The sequence below is a fragment of the Equus przewalskii genome, chromosome 17, assembly GCF_037783145.1.
Source record: "Equus przewalskii isolate Varuska chromosome 17, EquPr2, whole genome shotgun sequence".
In the NCBI taxonomy this organism is placed as follows: Eukaryota; Metazoa; Chordata; class Mammalia; order Perissodactyla; family Equidae; genus Equus; species Equus przewalskii.
This window is the reverse complement of record NC_091847.1, coordinates 31195785-31219892: the sequence shown is the minus strand read 5'-3', so window position 1 is coordinate 31219892 and position 24108 is coordinate 31195785. Positions and strand designations below refer to the sequence as shown.

General features: G+C 40.2%; 1 protein-coding gene across 34 annotated transcripts in view; it reads right to left on the bottom strand.

Moving 5' to 3' along the window:
- Positions 1–1866: 1866 nt before the first annotated feature.
- The window catches only part of LYPD6B (LY6/PLAUR domain containing 6B), a 170573-nt gene continuing 148331 nt past the window's right edge, over positions 1867–24108 (bottom strand). For 33 of the 34 annotated variants that reach the window (XM_070581350.1, XM_070581338.1, XM_070581329.1 and 30 more), the window contains 4 exons: positions 11744–11896; positions 8458–8556; positions 4060–4190; positions 1867–2614 (listed from right to left, as the gene is read on the bottom strand). In XM_070581350.1, the coding sequence (XP_070437451.1) occupies positions 2450–2614; positions 4060–4190; positions 8458–8556; positions 11744–11858 (510 nt within the window). In that variant the 5' untranslated portion in view covers positions 11859–11896 and the 3' untranslated portion in view covers positions 1867–2449. Of the gene's footprint in view, positions 2615–4059; positions 4191–8457; positions 8557–11743; positions 11897–12027; positions 12247–24108 lie in introns of those variants that run through there. The other variant, XM_008531938.2, reaches the window with a different exon arrangement.

Genomic DNA, 24108 nt, shown 5'->3' with positions numbered 1-24108 from the left:
TGCAAACATGATATATGGGGTGAAGAAGAGAAAATTAAGATGTTTCCTCAGGAAAGAAAGAAAAAAACACAAACAAAGGAAAATCCATTAATCTAGACAGCAAAAACAAAATCAGAAAAAAAAAACCAAACCTAATGGTTTTTTACCAATTTGTCAATTACACAGTCAAAAGAAACCCTGGGGACTAAAAACACAGCAAAGATGCTATTAAAATGTTTCAAGTGAAGCCATATATAATTAATTTCAAACAAGCGTAACCTATGAAAACTCAAATACTTCAAGGTGCTGAGTGAAAGGCAGGATAACTCTACATCAGGCTTCAAAACTGATGCTTCCAGGTGAGTCTATGGTTGGGCCAGAGACAGGGAGATAATGACGTCTATCCCCTCCCTGTTTTATTAGAAGCTAAACAGCCTTAAGATGAAATGCTTTCAGTGTGTTAAAGATGAGAAGAAACAAGCATACTGCCCAGCACCTGTAGCACTAACCACAAAGAGACTGAGTCTAACGAGTGGAGCAAACAATCAAAACAGAGAAGAAAAATTCACTGATGCAGAAGACAAAGAAAAGAAGGGAAGTGATCTGGTAAACCATTGCACAGGTGAGTAACCACCATTAGCACGGTGGTACCTGCAAAGCAAGCAGCTTTCTCCCAATGCAGTTTTCCCATTTCATGGGCAAGGGATCAGCAAACTTTTCCTGTAAAGGGCAAGAAAGTAAATCTTTTAGACTGTGTAGGCCATACACTCTCTGCTGCATCTACTTGTCCTTGCTGCTGTAGCCTGAAAGCAGCCATAGACCATATGTAAATGAACAGACATGGCTGTGTTCTAATAAAACTTTATTCACAAAAATAGGTGGTAGCTATGGCCTGCATGTGTCTCCCCAAAATTCATATGCTGAAGCCTAAATCCCCAATGTGATGGTATTTGGAAGTGGGGCCGTTGGGAGATAATTAGTCGTGAAGGTAGAGCCCTCAGGAATGCAATTAGTGCCTTTATAAGGGAATGAAGAGACCAGAGCTCTCTCTCTGCCCTCTGCCCTCTGCCCTGTGAGGATACAAGAAGATGGCGGCCTGCAAACTAGGAAGTAGGACCTCACCGGATACCAGATCTGCTGCACCTTGTTCTTGGACTTCCCACCTCCAGAGATGTGAAAATTAAATGTTTTTGTTTAAGCCACTCAATATTATATTTGATACAGCAGTCAGAGCAGACTAAGAGTGGTGGGACATATTTGGCCCATGGGCCATAGTTTGCCAACCCCCATCAGAGGTGAGCCTATGTGGCCAGGATAGCACCATTAATGGATTCTGCAAAACACTCAGCATTCTAATGGTAGAAAAACATAACAACACTCTATTAACTCATCACTATACAGACAAGGGCAGAGTGTTTAAAGATCACCCCAAAGTGTAAAGGTAGGAAATCAGGATTCTAGAAACAGAAAGAAGTTGATCATTAATTCTGAGACTGTGCTATAAAAGAGGAGACAAAGGACAAAACATTTTAGCATGTGTTTAGAAAGGTTCTCTTGGTGGCCCTGACATTCAGAGAGAAGTTGACTATCCTGGTCTCTGACTTTAAGTTGCTACTGCTGAGGGTGCATCATATGATAAGCTGTCATCCTCCTTGATCGGGGCAGTTTCCTGAACTTCTCAATTCACTAATTTTGCATTTAGCATCCTAAGAAGTGTCCTTCCCAAAAAAGGAAATCCAAGTCACTTTGGCTTGGAATTTTATACTTTAAGCCAGAATATACCACCCATGGCGCAGCAAAACATAACTTCATTGACCTCCTTTATGACACTGGCAAATGTGCTTCATCTGAGGTCTCCATGTCAGTCAAGAAACACACAGGCAGGCATTTTACATTGTATAATTTAAAACCTTTATTTCCCCCCACAATTCACAGATGAGTTTCATATTAGTTCAACTGAAAGTCTTCTTCCTACAGTTGCCTTTCTCATTGACTACGCTGTTGGTGGGGAAACTACGTTCTTATCGGGGGAAGGGTTAGATTTCATAGAGATGCTCTGAGCTAATCACAGAAACAAGAGGGTCTGACCCAGCAGCCTTGGAAGAAGTCAGTGAGGTCAAGGAGTCCTTTCAACTAAAGGCCTGGTCAGGCGGGGACAATATAGGCTATTGCAACCTGCCAGTTGTAGATGCTGGCAGGATCCGCCCTGCCGAAGTGACAGAATGCAGCCCCCTTGACCAGGAAGCCTGGAAACCAGATAATCCCCTCAGTCCCTGCCAAATCCCCTTCCTCAATCCAGCAGCCTCATGCAGGAGCATCGTAGCCAAGCAAACAATGGCTTCTGCTTTGGGGTCCAATGTGCACTCTTCACCAAGTGTAAGCTCCATCTTCACTCAGAAATTCACTGATTTCACAGTTTTTAGCTTGTGCTTCAGAGGGCGGGTCTCTGCCTCTCCTTGGTATGGCGGCATCATTGCAACGGAAGCATGAAGACCCAGGCAAGAGCTGGGAGGTAGAGCGTGGGGGCACTGCTGCCAGACGTTCTCTGAGCGTGCATTACAGCAAAGACTGCATTAGTGTGGTTGGTGGGTAATTCTACATTGCAGATCATTCCTTCACAGCAAGACCGACACTCCTGTTACGAAAGGAAGAGGAGAGGGAAAGAGTGAATTCCAGGAAGACGGAAGGGTGAAACAAAGCCAAATGAAAGAAAGGCGTCCCTCAGCTCTATCTGAGGCCAGAGAAAATTAGAGTTATTCAGTCTATGAGTCACCTTCCCCCACTGAAAGTAAGGATCATCTTGAGAGTCTTTTCATTTTAGCTGTGATTAATCTGCATCAACCCAAGCATAAGCAAGAGAAAGAAGAGGAAAGGAAACTGAATAAGACTGCTTGATTGAGTCAACAAATCTTCTTGGTGTTTGAAAGGAAAAACACTGAAACAAAAATGAAAGCTAAGAACCTTTAGGATTGGTCATTGATTTTCCTTCTTGGGGCTACTTGTTAGGGGATAATAACGACTCTCTGTTGTCTCTGCTAACACCTGATTCCTATCATTACAGCAGCAACGGTTTGTTAATTATGGGCGCTGAACGGTGAAAAAAACCTTGCACCCTCACAGCACAAGAGGTTTTCAGGGGAAGCAATCTCCTATCATAAGACCTGGTACAATGCTTCACCCTTCCAGGATGGCTAGGGAAGATAAAGTGTCTATATCACTGGTTCTCAATCCTGGCTGCACATCAGAATCACCTTGAGGAACTTAAAAAAAAAAAAAAAAAAGATCCTGATGCCCAGGACCCCACCCTGAAGTTCTGCTTCAGTTGGTCTGGGATGCTCTCCTACCACCACCAACATAGCTTGTAAAAGCTCCCCAGGAGATCCTCCTGTGTAGCCAGAGCTAAAAGCCACTGGTGTCCGAACCATTTGCTGTGCATATAGGCCAAATCAAATTCTAAAATCTCTCGAAATTAACATAATTTCAATGATTTTTTTCCCAAACACTTCAGGATTCCAGGCATATGATGATAGAATGAGAAAATTAAAGAGATCAGTTGATCTAAAATGCATCTATAGTTCATTGCATCAAACTGAGGTTAATCTGTCAGGCTCTCACTTCCTCATTGAAGCAGCGGTAGTGAGTGAGACAAGGTTTCCTTAGAAAAAGCTGTCACCATTTTCCTCTTTCCACCTTCCAGCTTCCCTGTGAAGTGTTTTTGGTGATTTCTGGCCATAAGATAAGCGAGCTGGGCTCTGTGTGTCATTCTCTCATGGATGGTTTGCTGTTGGGCTTCCAGAACTGACTTTAGACAATTCGCCCCAAGTCCAAGATCTAGGGTCTAGCTCTGGAGTCTGGGAATTATCATTCGTTTTTAGTAACATCATTTTTTGTTGAAGGACAGAAGGTCTTCAACTTCTCTTTGGTCTCCATTGCATCACTGTAAGGGAGTCTTTCCTCAAAGAATAAACATGTTCAACAACATATTACTTATCCTTCCTGCCTCTCCATGATGTATAACTAACCATCACTAGCAAGAAATCTTAGGACAGTAACTTACACACACACACACACACTCCTTACTGTATGTTCAGAATCTCGGCTGTGGTGGCAGCCAACTAAATGACATTCACTTCTGGAGGCGCACTTTTTGGTGATGGATGTACTTCTTCCATGACGGGTAAAGTGGTGAACTGTCAAACAGTACTGTGTATCTAGGCAGGAAAAAAAACAGCAACTTCATTTTTTACGTTGAAAAAGAGAAAAATCTCAACAATCATCTCAGAAATGACTAAAATTCCAGATGATCTTTAGGTTTCTAGGCAAGATATTTAATGGCGGTGAACTCCAGAGTTTCCAGGTGATATTTTTGAAAAGGCATTAGCTTCTGAAGCACATGTATACTTTGAAAATGAACATAAATGGGCACCTATCCTTTGGTGGCAGCTAACGTTGAGAAAAAAATAGGACAAGTTTTTCATCCAAACCATAGGCCTGCTCATTTCACATGAAAGTGTCAGTGTCTCTATCTCTGTCCCTCTGAAGCAATATTCTATAGCTCTAAAGTAAAATGAAAATTGCAAACGTGAAACGCAGTGGGTCAGAACACCTGTTGTTGCCTTATTCCACATTTGTTTCTTGTATACTCATAGGCCATGTGGTGAACTGGAACGGAAAGCAGGGGCTACCATCAAGACCACCTTCCTCACTCCTGTAGTTCTTATTCATGCTCGGATCCTCCCAATGTGTTGGACATTTCCTCATCAAAGTATTTCCATTTTTCTCCCCTTCTTTAATTAACTCTTACTCTCTCTGCCTCCCCCTTCCCCGTAGCTAACTCATTTCTACACAGAGTTATCCTTACAGCTTTAACCACTCACAATTCATTACTTAGGGTTCTTTCAAGAAAGTGATTTCAGTCAGTATCCCAGAAAACTCCACTTTAGTTCTGTATCTCTTCTACAGTTCTCTCAGGCCAATGAAGTGCTTCTTAGTTTCAAGGGACTACAGCAGCAGTGTCACGGGATGGGGAAAAAACCCTACTAAAGTTGGGAATACTGGATTTAGGGAACTGCCTCTATCACAAGTGAGCAAGCCACGTTAGATCCTTCGAGCTCATTTTCTTTTTTGTAAAATGATGATAAGTGCTCTGGCATTGTGAGAGGGTTGTTGTGAGCTTTAAATAATATTAACAATAGCAAACATGCATTGAGTGAGTGTACCATTAGCCAGGCCTTCTTCTGACATGCAATCACTCATTCAATCCTTACAATAAGCCTTAAAAGAAGTCATATTAATATCCTCATTTTACAGATGAAGAAACCAAGGCTCAGTTTCTTGCCCACAGTCACATAGGTAGAAAGTGCTAGAAGGTAGGACTCTAATCTAGGCAGTTTTCTACAGTTTGCGTTCTTAACCAGAACACTATTCTGCCTCTCGGTACACTTAGCGTGAAACTAGACAGTGCTGTCAAGTGCTCTACAGGAGGAGCTGACTTTGGGATTCAGAGGTAAGGGAGCCACTCAATGTTGTGGAAAGGCATTTCAATTTACACTCCAAACAAAGAAGAATTGAAAACTGGTAGCTGCATGTGTTCATATAGAATGTCACACATGCTAAAGCAGCCCTCAAAAGTCAGAAAAAAAGCCAGGGTCAATAAAATAAAAATGTCATTCTTGTCATATCCTGTTACACACAGAACCTCTTTTAATAACACCTACAGCCACAGAAGTAAGCTGGAAGGTGAAAAGGAAACCTGAGATAACAAAGAACACTAGCTGCAGGCCTGTTTGCCCCAAGATATGGTTGACTATCACTCTCCTAAATAATGACAGACTAAAAAGAAGAAATTGCACCCTCAGGGACCGGCCCCGTGGCCAAGTGGTTGAGTTTGTGAGCTCCACTTGGGGGCCCAGTGTTTGGCTGGTTCGGATCCTGGCTGTGGACCCAGCACCACTCATCAAGCCATGCTGAGGCAGCGTCCCACATAGCAGAACTAGAAGGACCTACAACTATGTACTGGGGGGCTTTGGGGAGAAGAAGGAAAAGAAGACTGGCAACAGATGTTAGCTCAGGGCCAATCTTTAAGGAAAAAAAAAATAAGGAAATTACAGCTTCAGTTAGAATTCCAGATGGTTAGGCTCTTTGGAACTCGACTAGTGTACAGTCAAGATTGTACTGTCATGCATGCTGGAATGTAGGGTCATTCCATATCTCTCCAAAGTCAGGTTCTCAGGGTAGACGTGGAAGAGCTGACCCTCCTCTCTCTTCCCATCTCTGACATTTCCTTGGTGGTGGAAGCTGCAGCTTCCCTCTTTTGTTTGTACATTTCAAGAGAAATGGAATTCTAAAGCCCAGAAATATCCAAGCACATTCCCATTAAAGATGGCTTTGATTAATGAATGACAGATTGGAGCATAATGCACAGACCCAGTAGGAACAGTGTTTGGTACAATTCAAAAGAATACTGCGGTCCATGAAGATGAGGCTCAAGAGGCTGGACGTCGATGCCCCACTTAATGACTGTTCTCACCCTCAACACCCAGTTTTCAGGGGAATTTAAAGCAAATAGTTAAAGGATGATACCCACCCTCTGAAACACCTTAGTAAAGAGAAGCATTAGGGGCCGGCCTGGTGGTGCAGCAATTAAGTGCGCACATTCCACTTTGGTGGCCTGGGGTTTGCCAGTTTGGATCCCGGGGGCGGACATGGCACCGCTTTGTAAGCCATGCTGTGGTAGGCGTCCCACATACAAAGTAGAGGAAGATGGGCACGGATGTTAGCTCAGGGCCAGTCTTCCTCAGTGAAAAGAGGAAGATTGGCAGCAGTTAGCTCAGGGCTAATCTTCCTCAAAAAAAAAGAGAAGCATTAGCCAACCTCAAAAACTTTGAAATAACCAAGATAAATTTCTGTGAAAAATGTAGAAAGAAATTCTCAAAAGCACGCACGCACAAGCATGCACACAATTTAAGGCCGATCACTCAACAGAAATGTAAAAGAACCTCAAAAAAATTCTAATTATTATTCTTGAAAAATGGTAGATGCATGTGTTCATACAGAATATCACACGTTTCAATAATGAAAAATACTGTCCATGTGGATGTCACAGCCATCTGTGCTAATTTACGGCATAAGATTCTTAGGTTCAATGGAGGTCTCCAGTGTGTACTATTTATTGGCTCCACACATTGGCTTTATCTGGAAGAGGTAAGGCTATTTCATTGCTATAAATAATGTGATATAGAAACTTCCAAAAGATTCAAGGTAATACTAAACCAAAACTGGTGATCTAACTCTGGAAGAGTTTGTTTTCTTGGCCTTTTGCATCTGCAGACCTAAAAAACAGTGCATCCTAAAATCTGAATTGCCTGATCTCCTTGTAACTCTGAGTTTTGTTATTCCAAATCATCCATCAGCACATCCTGTCTGCTTTATGTCCAGGTTTGTATGTATTAAATCATTCAGGTTCTCGCCCCTTCTATTCCTACCCCCTAGTCCAAGTTCCCATCTTATCCTGCCTGCAGACAATGAAAAACCCCACACCTGGTGTCCCCTTCTACTCTTGTCCCCAACCATCCATTCTCCACACAGCAGCCAGAGCAATATTTTAGGACACAATGACCATCTTGTACTCCCTAGCTTAAAATGCCCTACTGCCTTCCCATCACATTTGCAATAAAATTCAAACTCTTCATCAGAAAAAGAAGATCCTGTATGTCCTGGTCCTTATCTCCATCAGCTCTTTCCTCCATCTCCCACTAAACCTCACTGGACAGCCTTTTTCCTGTTCATGGAAGAGGCCAAATCTTGCCTCTTGCAGCCTTTACATCTGCTGTTCCCTCTTCCTGGGATGCTCTTCCTACAGATCTCCACATGGCTGGCTTGTTTTAGTCATTCAGATCTTAGTTCAAATGTATACTCCTCAGAGAAGCTTTCCCTGAGCTGATCAAAGGCATCCCTTCATCGCATCAGCAAACATTTACTGAGCGCTGAATATGGGCCAGTACCGTATTAGGCACTGGGGATACAGCAGCAAACTAAACAAACTAAACAGATACTCAAATGTTTGTCAAGTGAATGAATGAGCTTCCCAAGCATCAGTGTATCTCAAGAGTACAGAAAGCTTCCTTTGCTTTAGCCAGTAAGTATGATGTTTCTAGAGGTATCATCAAGCATTTCTGAAATTCTTAGACTGTCTCAGTCAACATTGTGGTCTATTTGTTCTCTCTGGTAAATACTATTTAAGAAATTCTGCCTCAAGGCACACACAACTACAGATTGAGGCTGTGCTATCAGTTTTCAAGTACTCTCAAAGTAGTCTGATGTCTAGATAGTCTTGTAAAAGAAATCTCTGATTCCTATAGCACATGGTCTGCCTGTTGGTTTGCTAATCCCATTACCCAAGACGCCTCTGCTCAGGGCAGTCAGGAGAGAGCTAAAGGAGGTGTGATCACAAGAGTCTTCCAAACTCAGCACACTTACCTTCTGGACACCATTTGTCTTCCGCCCATCGATTGCAGTTATAATTATCCCCTGCGTTTTCACAGGTAAAACATTTGAAGCTGTTTGGAAATGGTGTAGCTTTAGAGAAAAACGCAAAGTGAAACAGGTTAAAAAAGACGAAAATTTCACACATCAAATACGGTACAAATTTGGCAACTTTTATTAGATCAAACAAAATTTATAAGCCATCATCCTTACCATTTCCATTTCTAGGGTGCTGGACTTAACTGCCAGACTTTGGGGCATTTTCTTTATTCTCTTTTCTTTAAATATTTCATCTATGAATATTCACTATAGAATAATGAAAATGATTCCACAAAGCAGTTTGAAATATCCATGGTATTGTCCTACTATAATTTATAACTTGGGGATAAGTGAGGGTTGAGTGGGTGGGCAAGTGTGGTGGCAGGATTGGAACCAATAATTTGATATCGTATTGTCCCTGAAAAGATAACCTGAGTTTGAATTTGCCCTTCCCACTAATTAGTTGTGTGATTTTAACTTCTGGAAATAACAATATTTACAATAATAGTAACGATGAAGATCCCCATGACCTGCAGAGGTATAGTGAAGATTACATATTGCAGGAAAAATATCTAGCAGAGTCCCTGGCACATCCAATCCTGCTGGTTTGCATCCGTATGCACCTGCATCATGGCTACATTCAACCTCTAACAAGTAATCTCATTTGATAGGTGTCAATTATCACAAGATTTGTCCCGACCCGGAATGTAACACTTAATATAGGATGATAGTCATTCTCAGGCCCTTACGCTCAGGAAAGGAATTATGAGCTGCTGGCAGTCTGAATGGACAGCAACTAGTATGTGCTTTCTGTCTTTATGTTTTATGCTTTTTTTTTTCTGCCTTTTATCTTGTTATTTTAGTGACCAAGAAGTCAAAAGTATAATAAATTTGACATTTCTCTATAGGCCAGGGTATAAAGCCCTGTATAAAACTTTCAATTCTCCCATTTTTGGAGAATGAAACAGACGAAGATCAAGATCAAGACAAAGATCAAGGTGAACTCCAAATCATCCTAGTAACCTGACCACAAGTTGGGATAATAATTAGAAAGCAGGGGGTATTTCAAATACAGGGAGGATATCTGTCTATGTATAAAACAAGAGGAAAATATTGAAAGCTAAAGTTCAGAGGACATTAAGTATTGCAAATACATTTCAGTTCTGCCCACACACAAAAGTGAATGAGGTAGGTAAATAAATAAAAAATGAAATAATAAAATCCATTTTCACCTATTAAATCAGTATAGTTAAAAAAATACTAATACTCAATGCTGGTGGGTGTACAGCTAAAATATAAATTGGCACTACCTTTTAGATTTAGCAATTCTAATTCCAAGAGTCTATTCTAAGGTCATTAGCTAATTGAAGAAGAAAACGCATTTAAAAAGATTTTCAATGAAGCATTAACATTTACCTTGCTTGTGATTGTGTGAGTGTGTGTGTGTGTGTATCTGTGGCTAATATAAATTATGGGGAATTAGTTAAACAAACTATAGTCATATGATTAAAAAATATTTAAATCTAAAAGGCATTAAAATACTTTCAAAGACATGGGAAAATATTCAAAATATAGTGTAATGGGAGAAAAACTACAGCAAAATAAAATTTGTGTGATCTCAGGATGTCACATATTTAAATACACTTACATAGGAAAAACAGTGGAAGGAAACATATTCCAAAATGTAAAGAAGAGCTCACTCTGAATCACGGAATTATGAATAAATTTTAATTGCTCCTGTACCCTTCCTCTTTGGAGTTTTCTATAACAAGCAAATATTACTTTTCTCCTCTTTTTTTTAACAATTTTTTTCTCATCATAAAATTGTATTAGGCTTTAAAAGTTCAAAATCTGTCGATAATTTGGGTTTTATGAAAACTATGTCTGTGCCATGCCATTAAGCTACCAGTAAACAATCATCACTAATTTACAAATGTATAATAAATGACAGTCCAAGGTGTGTGTGTGTGTGTGGCATACATGTGTATACATATGTGTGTGTGTACACCTTCTGGAAGACAGAAGGCATGGGACATTGCAAACGATTTTGACTATAAATAAAGAGAATCTAAGAGTCTAAAAGTCATTGCTGTGGGCTGAGTCCTGGAGAGACAGAGAGATTGAGAGAGAGACAGAGAGAAGGTGGGGAAAGGGAGAGGAAATAGATTGACTAGAGGAAATAGAAAAATACACAGAAATTTGTAAGGATGTGATACTGTTTTGCATATTTTTCATATATTAATATCCCCAAATACAATTCATCACACATACATACACACAGGTGACTGAATGTCCTAAACAATAAAGAAAACACAAAGTGAAGCACCCTAGTGATACAGGCCTCAGCTGGGAGTAGGATAAAGACAGTGGTTCCCAAACCTGGCTGTGCATCATTAGTGTCAGGAGAGCTTTTTTAAAAAGAAGAGGGGGAAAAAAAGAAAAGAAAAAAATATTCTGTATCCCACCCTCTGACTACTTCATCTCTGGAGAAGGGCCCTGGGCATATATAGCTTTAAAGGCTCCTATCATGATTCTGATACTCTTCCAGGTGTGGGAACCATAGACATTCACATTATATGAAACAATTTCTATCTGTAACAATCTCTCTCTAATAAAGTATATCAGAGAGTGTTTTTTTGGTCTGAAAAGAGAGAAAAGAGGAAAGATACATGTATACAATTACACATATATATAAAATATATATTACCCGGTAGATAACATACACTATTTCCTTATTTTTAGATTATTAGTGGAAAAGGTGAATTTTATACAGCCTTTGCTAATGGTGACGCTGCATAATATTAATGAAAATCCAAGTAGTATTCCCCTCCAAATTTGAAACACACTAAGCTATTTTCAAAATTGTTAATGGCCATTTGTAAGAATTTATATACCATTTATGCAGAATCTTCCTACAGCCGATATGCTTCTCCAACAAAGAGACCATTGAAGAATAGTGAGTTCCCTCTGCTAAGCCATTCTCAGGGACAGTGTTCAAAAAATTATTTTAAACAAGAACCCTTTTGAGACTTCAATAATAAGCCTAACCATTTCAAAGAAATGGAGAAAATTTCCGTCACCATGTATTACCTTTACCCACAGAAGTAGTGAAGACTTTCTGGTTTATTCTAGGTATAAACCAAATGTTCCCAAAAAGGCAAAGTTACTATAGGTAGTAACAGGGACTTCAAATGTGCACCCTGACCCCACAGCATGAGCCACAATGGCAACCATTACTTACGGTCGAGAGGAGGCCTCACGTTATAGAAGTTGATGTTCTTGGCAAATGCCCAGTTTTCCGAGAAGATAAAGATCTGGATAACAGCTACAGCTAGAGCATGACAGAGGAGCAGCATTCTGACCTCAGGTATGGGAAAGTCCACAATTCATATATCTACAATGAAAAGAGAGACTGGTTGACTTTATTTGCCTTTTACACATCACCAGGAGTATGTTTTGCTTCTGTTTTGAAAGCTTGATTATTCAAATATATTCAACAATCTACTTGTTCTGTAGGGCCAGTACCCATGAGTAAACTGCATTCTTTGATCAGATGAAAGTTAAGCAATTACTGCCTTCTACTGGTCAGCCCTCTGCACTAGCCAGCTGAGTTTTAGCAGGACACCCAATGCTCAGCCTTTCTGGTTCCAGGAGAACAAGCAGCCAGTACTGGCCTGGCTGCACCCCATTTCATTGCTGCCTGAGGCTAGCCGGTTTACTTCACGCCGAATCACCTGATCTCTTAACACCAATGGTTTGGAAGCACGTTCAGCCGAAGTTACCTACCCACCTATCTGTCCATTCCATTTCCTAAGTAAACGCTTATGTTTGATAAATTTTGCAACTCTTTCAAAACCTGGAATAAACAATAAAAGTTGGAGCAGTAGGCAGGATAGTGGGTCAAAGGACAATGAGCTTGATAAATAAAGGCTCTGCTGGGTCCCAGAGCACACAGATACTGAGAAGAGAAACAAGTCACTGTGAAATGCCATCCCCACCTGTTTCTGTCCCATTGGCAGCAAGGAGAAGCTGCCAGAAGGTTCTAGAAGAAATAGAATAAAAGTTGATTGAAAAGCCAAAACCACATAATGCTAGCCCTGGCCCACAAATACCACTCACTGCTTTCATAGACTTAAAGTAGGCAGGGCTGAAACCAATGAAATGACAGACATGCACATAGCACTGAGTAAAAGACAGGCCATCTTAACCCCCATAGGTTCCATTCTCTAGAAGCAGATCTTGGAGTAAGAAAATCTTCAGGAGAGATGGTCTGAACCTGTAATACCACCACTGACGGATTCTCCTTGACAAGGGGGAAGGTGTGGGCAGCAGAAAGTATGTAACTTGGAGTCCAAAGACTGTGGTTCAGATGCTGGCTCTGCTATTTATTAGCTGCCTGACCTTGGGCAAGATTTTTAAACTCTATTAACCTCAATTTCTTCATCTGTAAGGTGGCTTAATAACAGCCGCCCTGCCCACACGTTTGGGTAATTGTGAGCATCAAATACGGGCTCAGGTAGGATCACATAGGACTGTGTATGTAACAGCACTTGTAATACAAGTTCTCTGAAAAGGTTGGAATCTCAAAGCATATTGGCTGAACTCATTTTCTTCTTGCTGAATCAACTGGCCTCAGAGGGTTTGGGGAGTTTTCCAAAGAAAAAAGGTTTGATCTCCACATATACAAACATAATCCTTCACACGGACGTTTTGTTTGAAGCCAGGGAAATAATGCTTGGATTCTAGGGCTGTTACTGCCCCGTCTTGTGTTGTGAGTAAATTGGTTTTGCATATGTGGCTAATAATGCCTACTGATGGAGATGGAACTGAATATTAGACAAAATGTAGCCACAGCATCATATCATCCCTATAGACAGCTTTTGTCACTGTTAGAACTGAGGAAGAACTCAGTGTAAAACAAACAAACAAAAACAACCTGGTAAGTTTCAAAAAACAGTCTTGCTACACTTTTATACACTGCATTTCAGCTCAGTAAAGAGTCAGACCTAGTGATACATAAATATATATATAATTCTGTCTTGGTTCATTTTAGAAACCAAAATTGACCTTTCACAGTTATCAGATTTCTAATCCCATTCTTACGCTCTTTCTGAAGAAATGGACATTTAGCCAACTATATTACTCCTTAAAGACAAGTAAGGATGAATACTGATGAAATTCTGCTTCTTCTATTTATTTCTCTGAGTTGCGACTGTTCTAAAGTCCTTATGAATTGGTAGCCAAGTTATGGTTACCTGTTCTTTACACCACTGGAGACCCTTTGACTGAGGGACTAATCCTTCTTTCACAAACCCATTTTGTGAAATAAAAAACCATTTCAAAATGACTACATTCCACAAGCAATCCACATGCATTCTTGTAAGATGGAGATGATGCCTAAGGTTTAAGATTTCAGAGGCATACTGTCTACATTCAAGTCCCTTTTCCATCACTCAGCAACTACAGGACCTTAGACAAGCTGCTTAAGCTTTCCACACCTCAGCCTCCCCATCTATAGAACGGGCATAACGACAGTACCTACCTCATGGTGTAGAAGTGAGGACTGAAAGACACCATGCACATGAAGCACTCAGTAGAGTGCTGGGCACCTGGTGAAAGCCGTATTTATGGAGCACTTTCCATTAGGTAGGGAGGAGCACTGGCTGAAATACTTTCTTCCAAACCTACTATCTGTGTAGCCTCATGCAAGTTCCTTAACCTCCTGTACCACAATTTTTGCATCTATAAAATGGGAGTGATAATAATACCCGCCTCACAGGTTGTGGGCATTAGATTAGTTAATACACGTAAAGCACTTGAACTATCTAATTAGCTATGTGCCTGGCATTTTGTTAATTCTTACTAAGCAAGCATTTACTATCAGGAACAAATCCCCAAACAGTATGGAATCACAAATCAGAACGCCTGATTTTCCTCATGTAATCTCAGTGTGAGACAAAAGCCCATGCATTCATTCAATATGCCATTATCGACACCTAGTGCATAAATCATTTTTATCACTGGATCCCCAACAAGGTCTTTGCTCTCAGACAGTTTGCATTTTAGAGGGAAAAGACAAGCAACAAATACAGAAAAAAACCACAATTTCAGATAGTCATAAATTCTATGAAAGAAACACAATAAGGTGATATGTTAGTGAATAAGAGGAGCTGCTTTCGGGCCAGCCCCGGTGACCGAGTGGTTAAATTCGGTGCACTCCACTTTGGCAGCCCAGGTTCAGTTCCCAGGCACAGACCCACCCCACTCATCTGTCAGTGGCCATGCGAAAAGAGGAAGATTGGCAATAGATTTTAGCTCAGGGTGAATCTTTCTCAGCAAAGAAAAAAAAAAAAGAGAGAGAGGAGCTACTTTACATATGTGGTGGGCCCAGTACATCTCTCTGAGTAGGTCACATGTGAACAGGCAAATTAAATGATGAGAAGAAACCATCCAAGCAAAGAATCCAAGGAAAAGAAACCAAGGCCCTAAGATGAGAAGAGGCACGCCCTGTTGAGGGAACTCAGAAAGCAGCCAGTGTGACTGGAGCATGGAGGGTGGGGGGATAGACAGTCAGAGAGTTGGCGGGGCCAGATCGCACAACACTTAGAGGCCATGGCAAGGATTTGGATGTAACAAAATCAAGAAGTTGTTTAATTTTAGATTATCTAGTTTTGAAATATATCAAGAATGCTTTGTCTCTGTAGAGTAATTCCTAGCCTTATTTCTAGCTCCTGGAACAAAGGAATACAAACAATAGTGAATACAGAGGAATACAGAATTCAGATACACCACAAAGGTTTTTCTGAATGTGTATGTGAATGGATGACAGACGACTTAAAACAACTGAAGGAGCAACAAACCCAAGGATTAGACTTGTGTTTTGGTTTCTCCATTCCATAAAACAGCACTGTAGGGAATACAGTATCATTGTTATTGTATAACTGAGGACAGTGAGGGTCAGAGGCAATATGTGCAAAGATCCTCGCACATTGCCTGGAACACAGCATCCCCTCCAAAGAGTTCCTCATAGCTCGTTCCAGCCTACTAAACTGGAAAACAGGTGCAAAGCAAACCAGAAGAATATGGCTACCATATAGACTAGATGTATTCTCATTTCCGTTTTTAACTAAAACAGCATAGCCTTATTCCACCAAAATTTTCCCAAACTGCAAAGCTTTTACCTGTCAAATGAGGAAAGCACTAAATCAAAATGTTTCCTATTTTGCAGAGCATGCTTTATCATCTATTACCATATACTGCTTTCCCCAAGCACCGATATCTATCTATTTTTCAGTGTGTAGGTTTGTGTTAACATGACTGTTTGATTTTTGACAACCAAAAGACATTAGGGTAATGAAAAAGAAAATGACTGACTATAGTCTCTGGAAGTTGTTTTACATTGAGAATCATTTCACGGAGACTCTGAACTAAAATCATCTGCTGAGACTTTGCTGAGCTGGCTCGCATTACAGTCTTTGCTGCAGAACAAGGTTACAGTAGAGCTTGTATTTTCCTCCAGGAGGAAAAAAAATCTTTAATACAAGTTAGACTAAACCATTCTGGCACTTTCTCCAGGACCATCACATAGAGTAGAGTTCTTCACATGGGGGAGGGGTGACCTGTGAGCTTCTTCAGGTTATTTGCAAAACCTTTTGTCCATACGTATTTTCCCCCTGAGTTGAGTATCTCAAAGGAATCCGAGACTCACATAATAGTTAAGACTGGCTGCTTGCTGTTTCAGAATATAGCTGTTATAATTCTGCTTCCTGTAACTTAGATATTTTCATGTTTTGTCACTAAGTTCCACATATACATTAGGTATCTGGTCCACACTCCTCAAACTCAAGGGTGGCTCAAAACATTCGTCCCCAGACAGAACTCATACAGTCATCCATCTTTCTCAGATAGTAGGCCTGGTCAGAAACCCCTCACCTATGGCGCTGGTCTTCCATTTATGAGTCCTCGCTTTGGAAAGTATATCAGTTCTTGTTCCAGAATGCAGTGTGCTCTTTTGCAAGGATGGAAGAAATTTCTGTAAGGCATATTTGTAGGGATACAACAGGGATGGGCAACTCTCAGGCAATTCCAGAGAATGACTGGCAGCCAGATTTGTAAATTTAGGAAATCCCACTTGAGACCTTGGCCCACTACTGCCTCAGTAAAGGACCTACACGGCACTTGGTCCAGAAGCAGGACTATCTCCCATGTCTGAGTGATGGTAATCATCTCATCCTATATGTGACATTTTATGTTTTCGTGGAAAGTTGGTGGGGGCCTCGGGAAGTGGTGCATCCTTGACATAATAAACTCTTTTGAGGTAGGAAAATGACCCATATTATTTTTTATATTCCCTAGGCCCATGCTCAGTGCATGGTAGATACTCAGTAAATACTTTTTGGAATAGAACCAACATCATTAGCTATGACCTATAATGAGCGCCTTTCTTAGCAAGTAAGACAAAGGTTGTGGGCAATAAGGAGCTGGCAGGGTGTCCAAAGATGAGAAAGAAATGATGGACTCAAAAGGAGATTTGAAAAAGAAGAGACCAAATAGAGGTGGTAAATACTGGCACTTGCACAATTGCTAAAAATGAGTCAGCAAGCACAAGGCCAACATCAACCGCCAATAAAACAAATAAAATGGATAATTTAAGGTAAGCTGCTCTACTAAGTCCAACATGCCTATCAACACTTGCATTCACACCTTTCTGCAAGCATCACTTATCCCACAGTAAGACACTTTAATGACAAATTTTAATAGGCCTGGTTTCCCCTATAAAAACAGTAGAAGGCAAAGAGGAAATTCAAAATGAGTGCTGAAATTTTACTCAGAAAGAGTGGAATAGATGAAAACACTCCTCACAAAAGGAGAAATTTGCCAGAAAACTTTACTATTTACAAAAAGGGTGGCACTACTTGCTTCTGGCTATTAGGAGAGGTTGGCCAATGGCGATATTCTGGTTCCCATAAATTCACGAAGAGTGTTCATGGGATTTACATTGAGACTCTGATCTAGTTCCCTTCCTTGCAGGAAAAGTGAGAATTTAGCTGCTCACCTTGCTGGGAATTTGACAGCCCAGCTCCTAAGGCTTCAGCTTCTACCTTCTTTGATAGGTTCTCTCTCTATTTCTGGTACCTGAGTTCTTTTTTCCCCCCTAAGTTTAAATATGAATTTCTTTAATTTTAAAGACATTTAATCCAGCATTTCTATGTGCCTGAAGCAAAATATGAGAGAGAACTTTAGCTTATGCTCAATCCATCATCTTCACCCAAAAATACAAAATCCCCATGGAATACCATGGATTTCACTCTTGGAGAACAACATTCAGCAGGGGAAAATAGAATCATGATTCAGCCTCTCATGAGAGCTTGTCCAGATCTTGAAAGTAGCATGACTATAAGTCACGCATTTATACAAGATACTGTGCTAAACACTTAGTAATTCAATAGTGAATGAGAGACACACAGCCCCTGTGCCTCTCATCCATTATTGGAACCAAAAAGTCAATGTGAGCCACTGGTGAGATGTGACTGCCAAGAGTTAAGACAATCATCCTTGAGGGGAGAAAAACCAACGAGCTCTAGATTCAGACATACCTAGAACAAATTTCTGGTTCTATCTTTACTAATCAGGTGACCACAGAATTAAGAAGTATTGCCTCCATTTGCCAATAAAAAAGATAAATGTTCTAAGTTGTGTGGATTGAGTGCAGTTACACAGGTGAAGCACCTTTTACTTAGATGGCCTTCAAGAAATGTTAGGTGCCTGCTCTTCCTCCCCCTCCCGCCTTCCCTGCTTCTTCAGACATCAGTAGCAGGAGAATAAAGATCAGATTAAGGGATATAATTGCCCAACTCCATTCCATAACAGCTGGACCAAATCCGGTAAACAGAGTTGAGTTTGATGCACTCATTTCTTAAGAGGATTCACAAATTCTCTCTACTGCAACCAAATGGTAAGTTGGAATGAATGACTGCTAAGGTTCCTTCCACTTCTAATATTCTATGACTTTTATAGAAGTATATTAATGAAAAATTCCAGTTATGACATAAAAAGTCATGTGTAATATAGTATTCCCATAATATTTCAGATTCTTCCTGTGCTGTTTTAAAGAATACAAAGTTAAAAAATCTCATCAAGCACAGGATCAAAAACTCAGAACTGAGTATCTCATTTCTAAATAGAAAGCTGTACATTTTGCAGCGCTAAAGATAGAAGCTTTTTCTACTATATGCAACTTGATAAAAAAGAATGTCTAAAACAGTGCTAACATTAAAATAATTTCATTATGCAAATCAATTTTAAATCTATTCATGAATTAATACAGGACCCATAAGTGTGTAATTTAGGTGGAAAAATAGTCTAATCAATTTTAAAGACATCTTTTAAAATGTGATTCACATTTTAAGAAAAAGTTAAAAGACATTTCCAAAGTAATAGCTTTTCAGCTGCATTTTTGTCAAAGATTTTATTTTACATCTTTTTTGAGGAGCCTTTCATGATGCTGGAGGAGTAAGATGGTAAGAACTCCACATGAGCAAGATTAAAAAGCTGAGCTGTTTAGGAATTTGAAACTGGACTCCTTTTTAAAAGAAGCAAGATTGCTTTGGCAGTTTTTATTGAACTATTTGGACAAATGGTAGGAACTCAATAAAAATATGTTAATTGATTAAATTTGAGAGTATCCTTCAGATGGGTGGAATAATTTTTACCCCGTTTGCTTCCATAAATGATTTTTAGGAGGCTTATGCCAAGTCACTTTATGCATTAAGGCTCTCAAAACAAGCAGTAAAAACCATACTGGATGAGAGGAGAGCACAGATCCTAACTCCTTCCGTGAACGGTGTTCCTCTGCTGTGTTACCCTTTGCTCTGTACTTCCTAGGAGCCAAGGGAGACACAGGTGGGACACATATTCCCATTATTGGATAAAAGGAAACTCTTCCTGATACTTAATTCTCAAATTAATGGGCCCTATGCGTTATCATACAGAGAGCACCAAACAACATATGGATAATGCCTAAAATTTGTTTCAAAGAGCTCCACATGCATCCTTCTTTTGGCCAATTCCTTTAAAAGAGCCAAGGGCATTATATGAAAAGGTATTCTATGCAGATATTTCTGCTGTCAAGGAGGCAAATGAGGGAGATATTTTTCTTTTCCATGGGAGAGGGGTGTCTTTAAATCTGAGAGAAAGATACAATAACTGGACAGAAGTTCTGCAGGAGAGCTGCAGGCACACAGGTGTTTGGTGCTGTTAACAAGCGACTCCACTGGCAGAACCGCACGGATATGAACCCAGTGGCAACAGAGCCTGGGCATGGAAGACATTGTTTTATGTTCCACATCCTTGCATGCTTTACTGAACTCATTTCTTTTAATAACCAACCCAAGCTCTCATCATAGAAATCTAGGCTGAAATGTCCGACAGCTGGTTAAGGATCCATTATTCCACATTTGCTGAGTGGAGAGGTGGTTCATCCCAAGGATGCATTCCCTAATGCATGGCATACAGAACTCAACTGAGAAAATTTAGCTTTCAGGGTCACTCGGTGTGTTGGTGATAGCTAGCACTTTTGACTTCATTTAGTCTCAGCCAACATAGAAAAATGACCAGAAAAATAAAGTGTTCACACAGATGTGTCTCTCATTTGAATCTCTCTGTATATTTTCTAATATGAACATATGCATACCCACATACATATATGCATATGTGTATATGTGCATATACACATACATACATACATTTATTGAATGAATTGAATTGCTTAAGTGCTAACTATATGCCAGCTTGTAAAGTGTCCCTAGAACTCTGTTTAAGAAACTGTATTACTAGGGGTTGGTGGCGTAGTGGTTAAGTCCACACACTCCACTTCAGTGGCCCAGGGTTCATGGGTTCAGATCCCGGGTATGGATCTATACACTGCTCTTCAAGTCATGCTGTGGCAGCATCCCACACACAAAACAGAGGAAGATTGTCACAGACGTTAGCTCAGTGATGATCTTCCTCAGCCAAAAGAGGAAGATTGGCAACAGATGTTAGCTCAGGGCCAATCTTCCACACCAAAAAAATTAAAGAAACTGTATTATGAATCATGTCAACTGCTTTCAGCACCTGCATGGTTATCTTTCAATTGGGAGAGCTTTAGGATAAAGAACTGTTACTGTGCATTTGTCCTGTCATCTTTCTTCTGCCCTAGGGTTTTATGTCACTGACCCTTGGTTACAGAGTCTCCATTAGCTCAACTTTATTCTTGATTCTATATCTAAAAACATATTACACAAGTAAAAAGCATGTTCGTGGGTATCATTCTGAACCAGGAGGGCATTTGAAAACCGACAATAAACTACATGCTAGGGCAAAAGAATATCATGCTGACTTTTGCATAGTCACAAAATCTAGAGCAGATTATTCAAAGAACTCTCTGGAAGCTGACATGTTTATAAAAAGCAATCCTAATAAAAAAATATCTGCATTCTGCATATATAACAATGTTACAGTGTGTCACTTGCACTATAAATTGTCACTATTGCCACTTGGAGCAGAAGGAAATGTACATATATAAAGATATATAGGTGCATAATTTCATATTCCCAGAGGAAACTGAAAAATTATGTGCATTAAATAGTGTTTTAATTGCAACATGAAAAACTACATTTAAGCAACAGTTCAGGATCCTGCAAGGGTAAAGCCAAGTGTAAATGCTGCTGAGTATAACGGGGAAGAATGGCTTCTGGAGACACTCAGGCCTGCACGCAAATCCTGATCCCGTCACTTGTTGGATCTACTACCCTTAGTTGACCCCTCTATTGCTCTGAGACTCAGTTTCTCCCATCAGTAAAATAAAGATATTAAATATCTATTTTACAGAGAGTTGTTGTGGGAATTAAAGGAGAATGAATAAGTTCCCACCCACTGCTGTTCTTATTGTCAAATATTAAATCAATCAGAAAGCTAAAAGGAAAGATCTATGCTTCCTCTATGAATGACATACCAGCCAATTTCATTAAGATCAAGCAACAGGTCTAAGATTTAAGACTGAAATTCAATATACGTATTTTCAGCTCTCAAATTCTATGCTTATCTGAGCATATATGACAGAAGGATGTAAAATTCCTCTAAAGACCAATTTTAAGAAAACTACTCTAGAATATACGTGGGAACAATATCTAGGCCTCAGTAGAGCACTTTCACTTGTCTGCTTTCTGATAAATCTATTTCCTTTGTCCACACTCATAAGTATTGTGCAGCAATTCCTAGAAAGTTTGCTTTAAAAAGCAACAAGCTTTGTGCTCTCACACGTCTCAGGACCTTGTCCTTCCCACTCATATTTAAAGGCCCAGTTCCAGTAGTTCTCATTCATGGAAACTACCTGTGTCTACCCCAGCCCATGGGTTAGTCTCTACCCTGAAAAAAGCTTTGTTTGGGGACGTAAGACTGTTCTTCCTTGCTTAGCACTGGATTGGGCAGAGCAAGTTCCAGTCTGATGGTCACGTGATGGGCCGAAGGTCTCTCAAGGCCTGATACACTTGCAGGTATTATCAATAAAAATAAATTAAAAAAAAAAAAAGCTTTTTCATCTTTTCTACCAACAGAATTTCCATTTCCATTTGGATTGCTCACTTAAATTTTAGGTTAACCATGTGAAGATTCTGAGACTCTATTTTCAGCAACTGAAAGTCTGGCCAATCATGACCTAGTGTATTCACGTGTTGTTCAACACACACTATGTTGGGCTTTAAAAATACTACAACCACACGATCTTCCCAAGCTATCCTAGTAGGGTGAAAGGGGTGTGACACAGCTGGGTTTTCACCTTTTGACCCTCCAGACCCACCCTCTACCCCACCACCCACTGCTCTGTGCCCTGGGAAGCTGAGCTACAAAACCACTCACACAGTTTCCTTTCCCATGACTTCCAGTTTGGTTTGGTCAATGGTGGGCCTGGCAGATTGGAGGGTGGGAAGAGAGTGAGACCAGAGTGTGTATTCTCCTGACTGTCTCCCTGCCAGGTTGTCATCATATCCCTCAGCTCCTGTCAGGTGGCCAACTCCCCAGCTACCATCTCCAGGGGTCTGGTAACCATTTTCTCCCCTCGTCCTTTAGGCCTAAGGATAAAAATGGCTCTTCTCTGTTCCTAAGTCCGGAGTTCAGTACTATCACTTACTGGATTCCCCAAATCTAGCCTACACCCTTGTAGACAGCCCCTTGTCGATTCTCTAAAATAACACCGCTCTGAATATGCCATCTGGTTCCTTCCAGGACCCTGACTAAGCCTTGCATCAAGACTTGAAATACCAGGAATAGAACCACTCTGGACCAGGATCCTGGCTTGTTATAGCAGAGCTGTTGATAGGAACAGCTACAGTGAATAAACAGTACCTCTTTACTAGGAAAGCAGAAGAGCAATTGTTACCATTGGGTTATAGGACGCCAATGATTGGATTTCCAACAATTGATTTATGCCACAAACCAATCAGAGTAAGAATGAAGGTTTTAGAAAGAAAATGAGAATATTAACCGAAGATAAATCTGGCTAAAGAATATTTTATAATCTCATGTAAATATCAAAACCGCACAAAAATTCACCTTTTGCCCCTCCAGAAAAAGGTCAAACCCCACAAAAATTTTCTGCTCTCACCATCATTGAAAAACATTGTTAAATAAGTAGAGAGACAGCCAAGATAAATGAGCTGAGAAAAAATACCACATATTGTTATGGAAATAGCACGGAAGCCCACTGAAGCTTTAGGATACTCAAGGCTGCACCCTCCTACTGCATTATAGGACCTATAAATATTTGCACAGAGAGATAAGTTTATTTAAATGCAATGAATTCACTAAACACTGAATTAATATTATTGATCATTAATATGGAGTCCCATATTAATGCCATGGTATTTTGGCCTATACTCTCCTTCCTAAAATCTTTTATTTCAAGAAACAACACTAGCTTTTTGCATGGCAATAGGCTTCTCACTTAAATGAAGAACCTTCTCCTGAACTGCCCTCTGGTTATTCTATGGTTACCTCTTGTCCTCAGCAGTCCAAACCTTCCTACTGGGATAATGTTCTTAGTAGCCTCATTGGCCCAGAGAAGCCCTTTACTTCACCTTCCAAAGTTACTCAAACTACCTTTCTTAATCAATTTTCTTTCTTCCTCCTCCTTTTTCACTCCCTGCTACCCTCACTCAAGGACATCTGAAAGGGGAGAAGAAAAAAAAAGTTCAGCTTGGAATGTACATTGAGATCTCATCCATATTCTGTACCAATTTCCAGACCATAAAACTCCTTATTGGCAAAGAAAGTGTTCTATGATAATGCCTCAAATAGTCCCTTTTACCTTGTGCTTAAAATAAAACACAGCTTGAATGTACTTTTTAAAACAGTGGTATGCAATAGGTCAAAGAGGCCAAAAGAGGGATTCTTCTCTTTTCTATTCCCTTTTTGTTAATGGACACAAAATTCTCCTCACAGAAAGCATCTAAGAGAGACGACTAGCTTAGGGATTTGACAAGGTTGACATCTGGAAAGTGAGGAGACTGAAGAAGTACCAATGACCCTCCTTATTATTCAGAGTATGCCAGAATGTGGAGCCCCACTGTA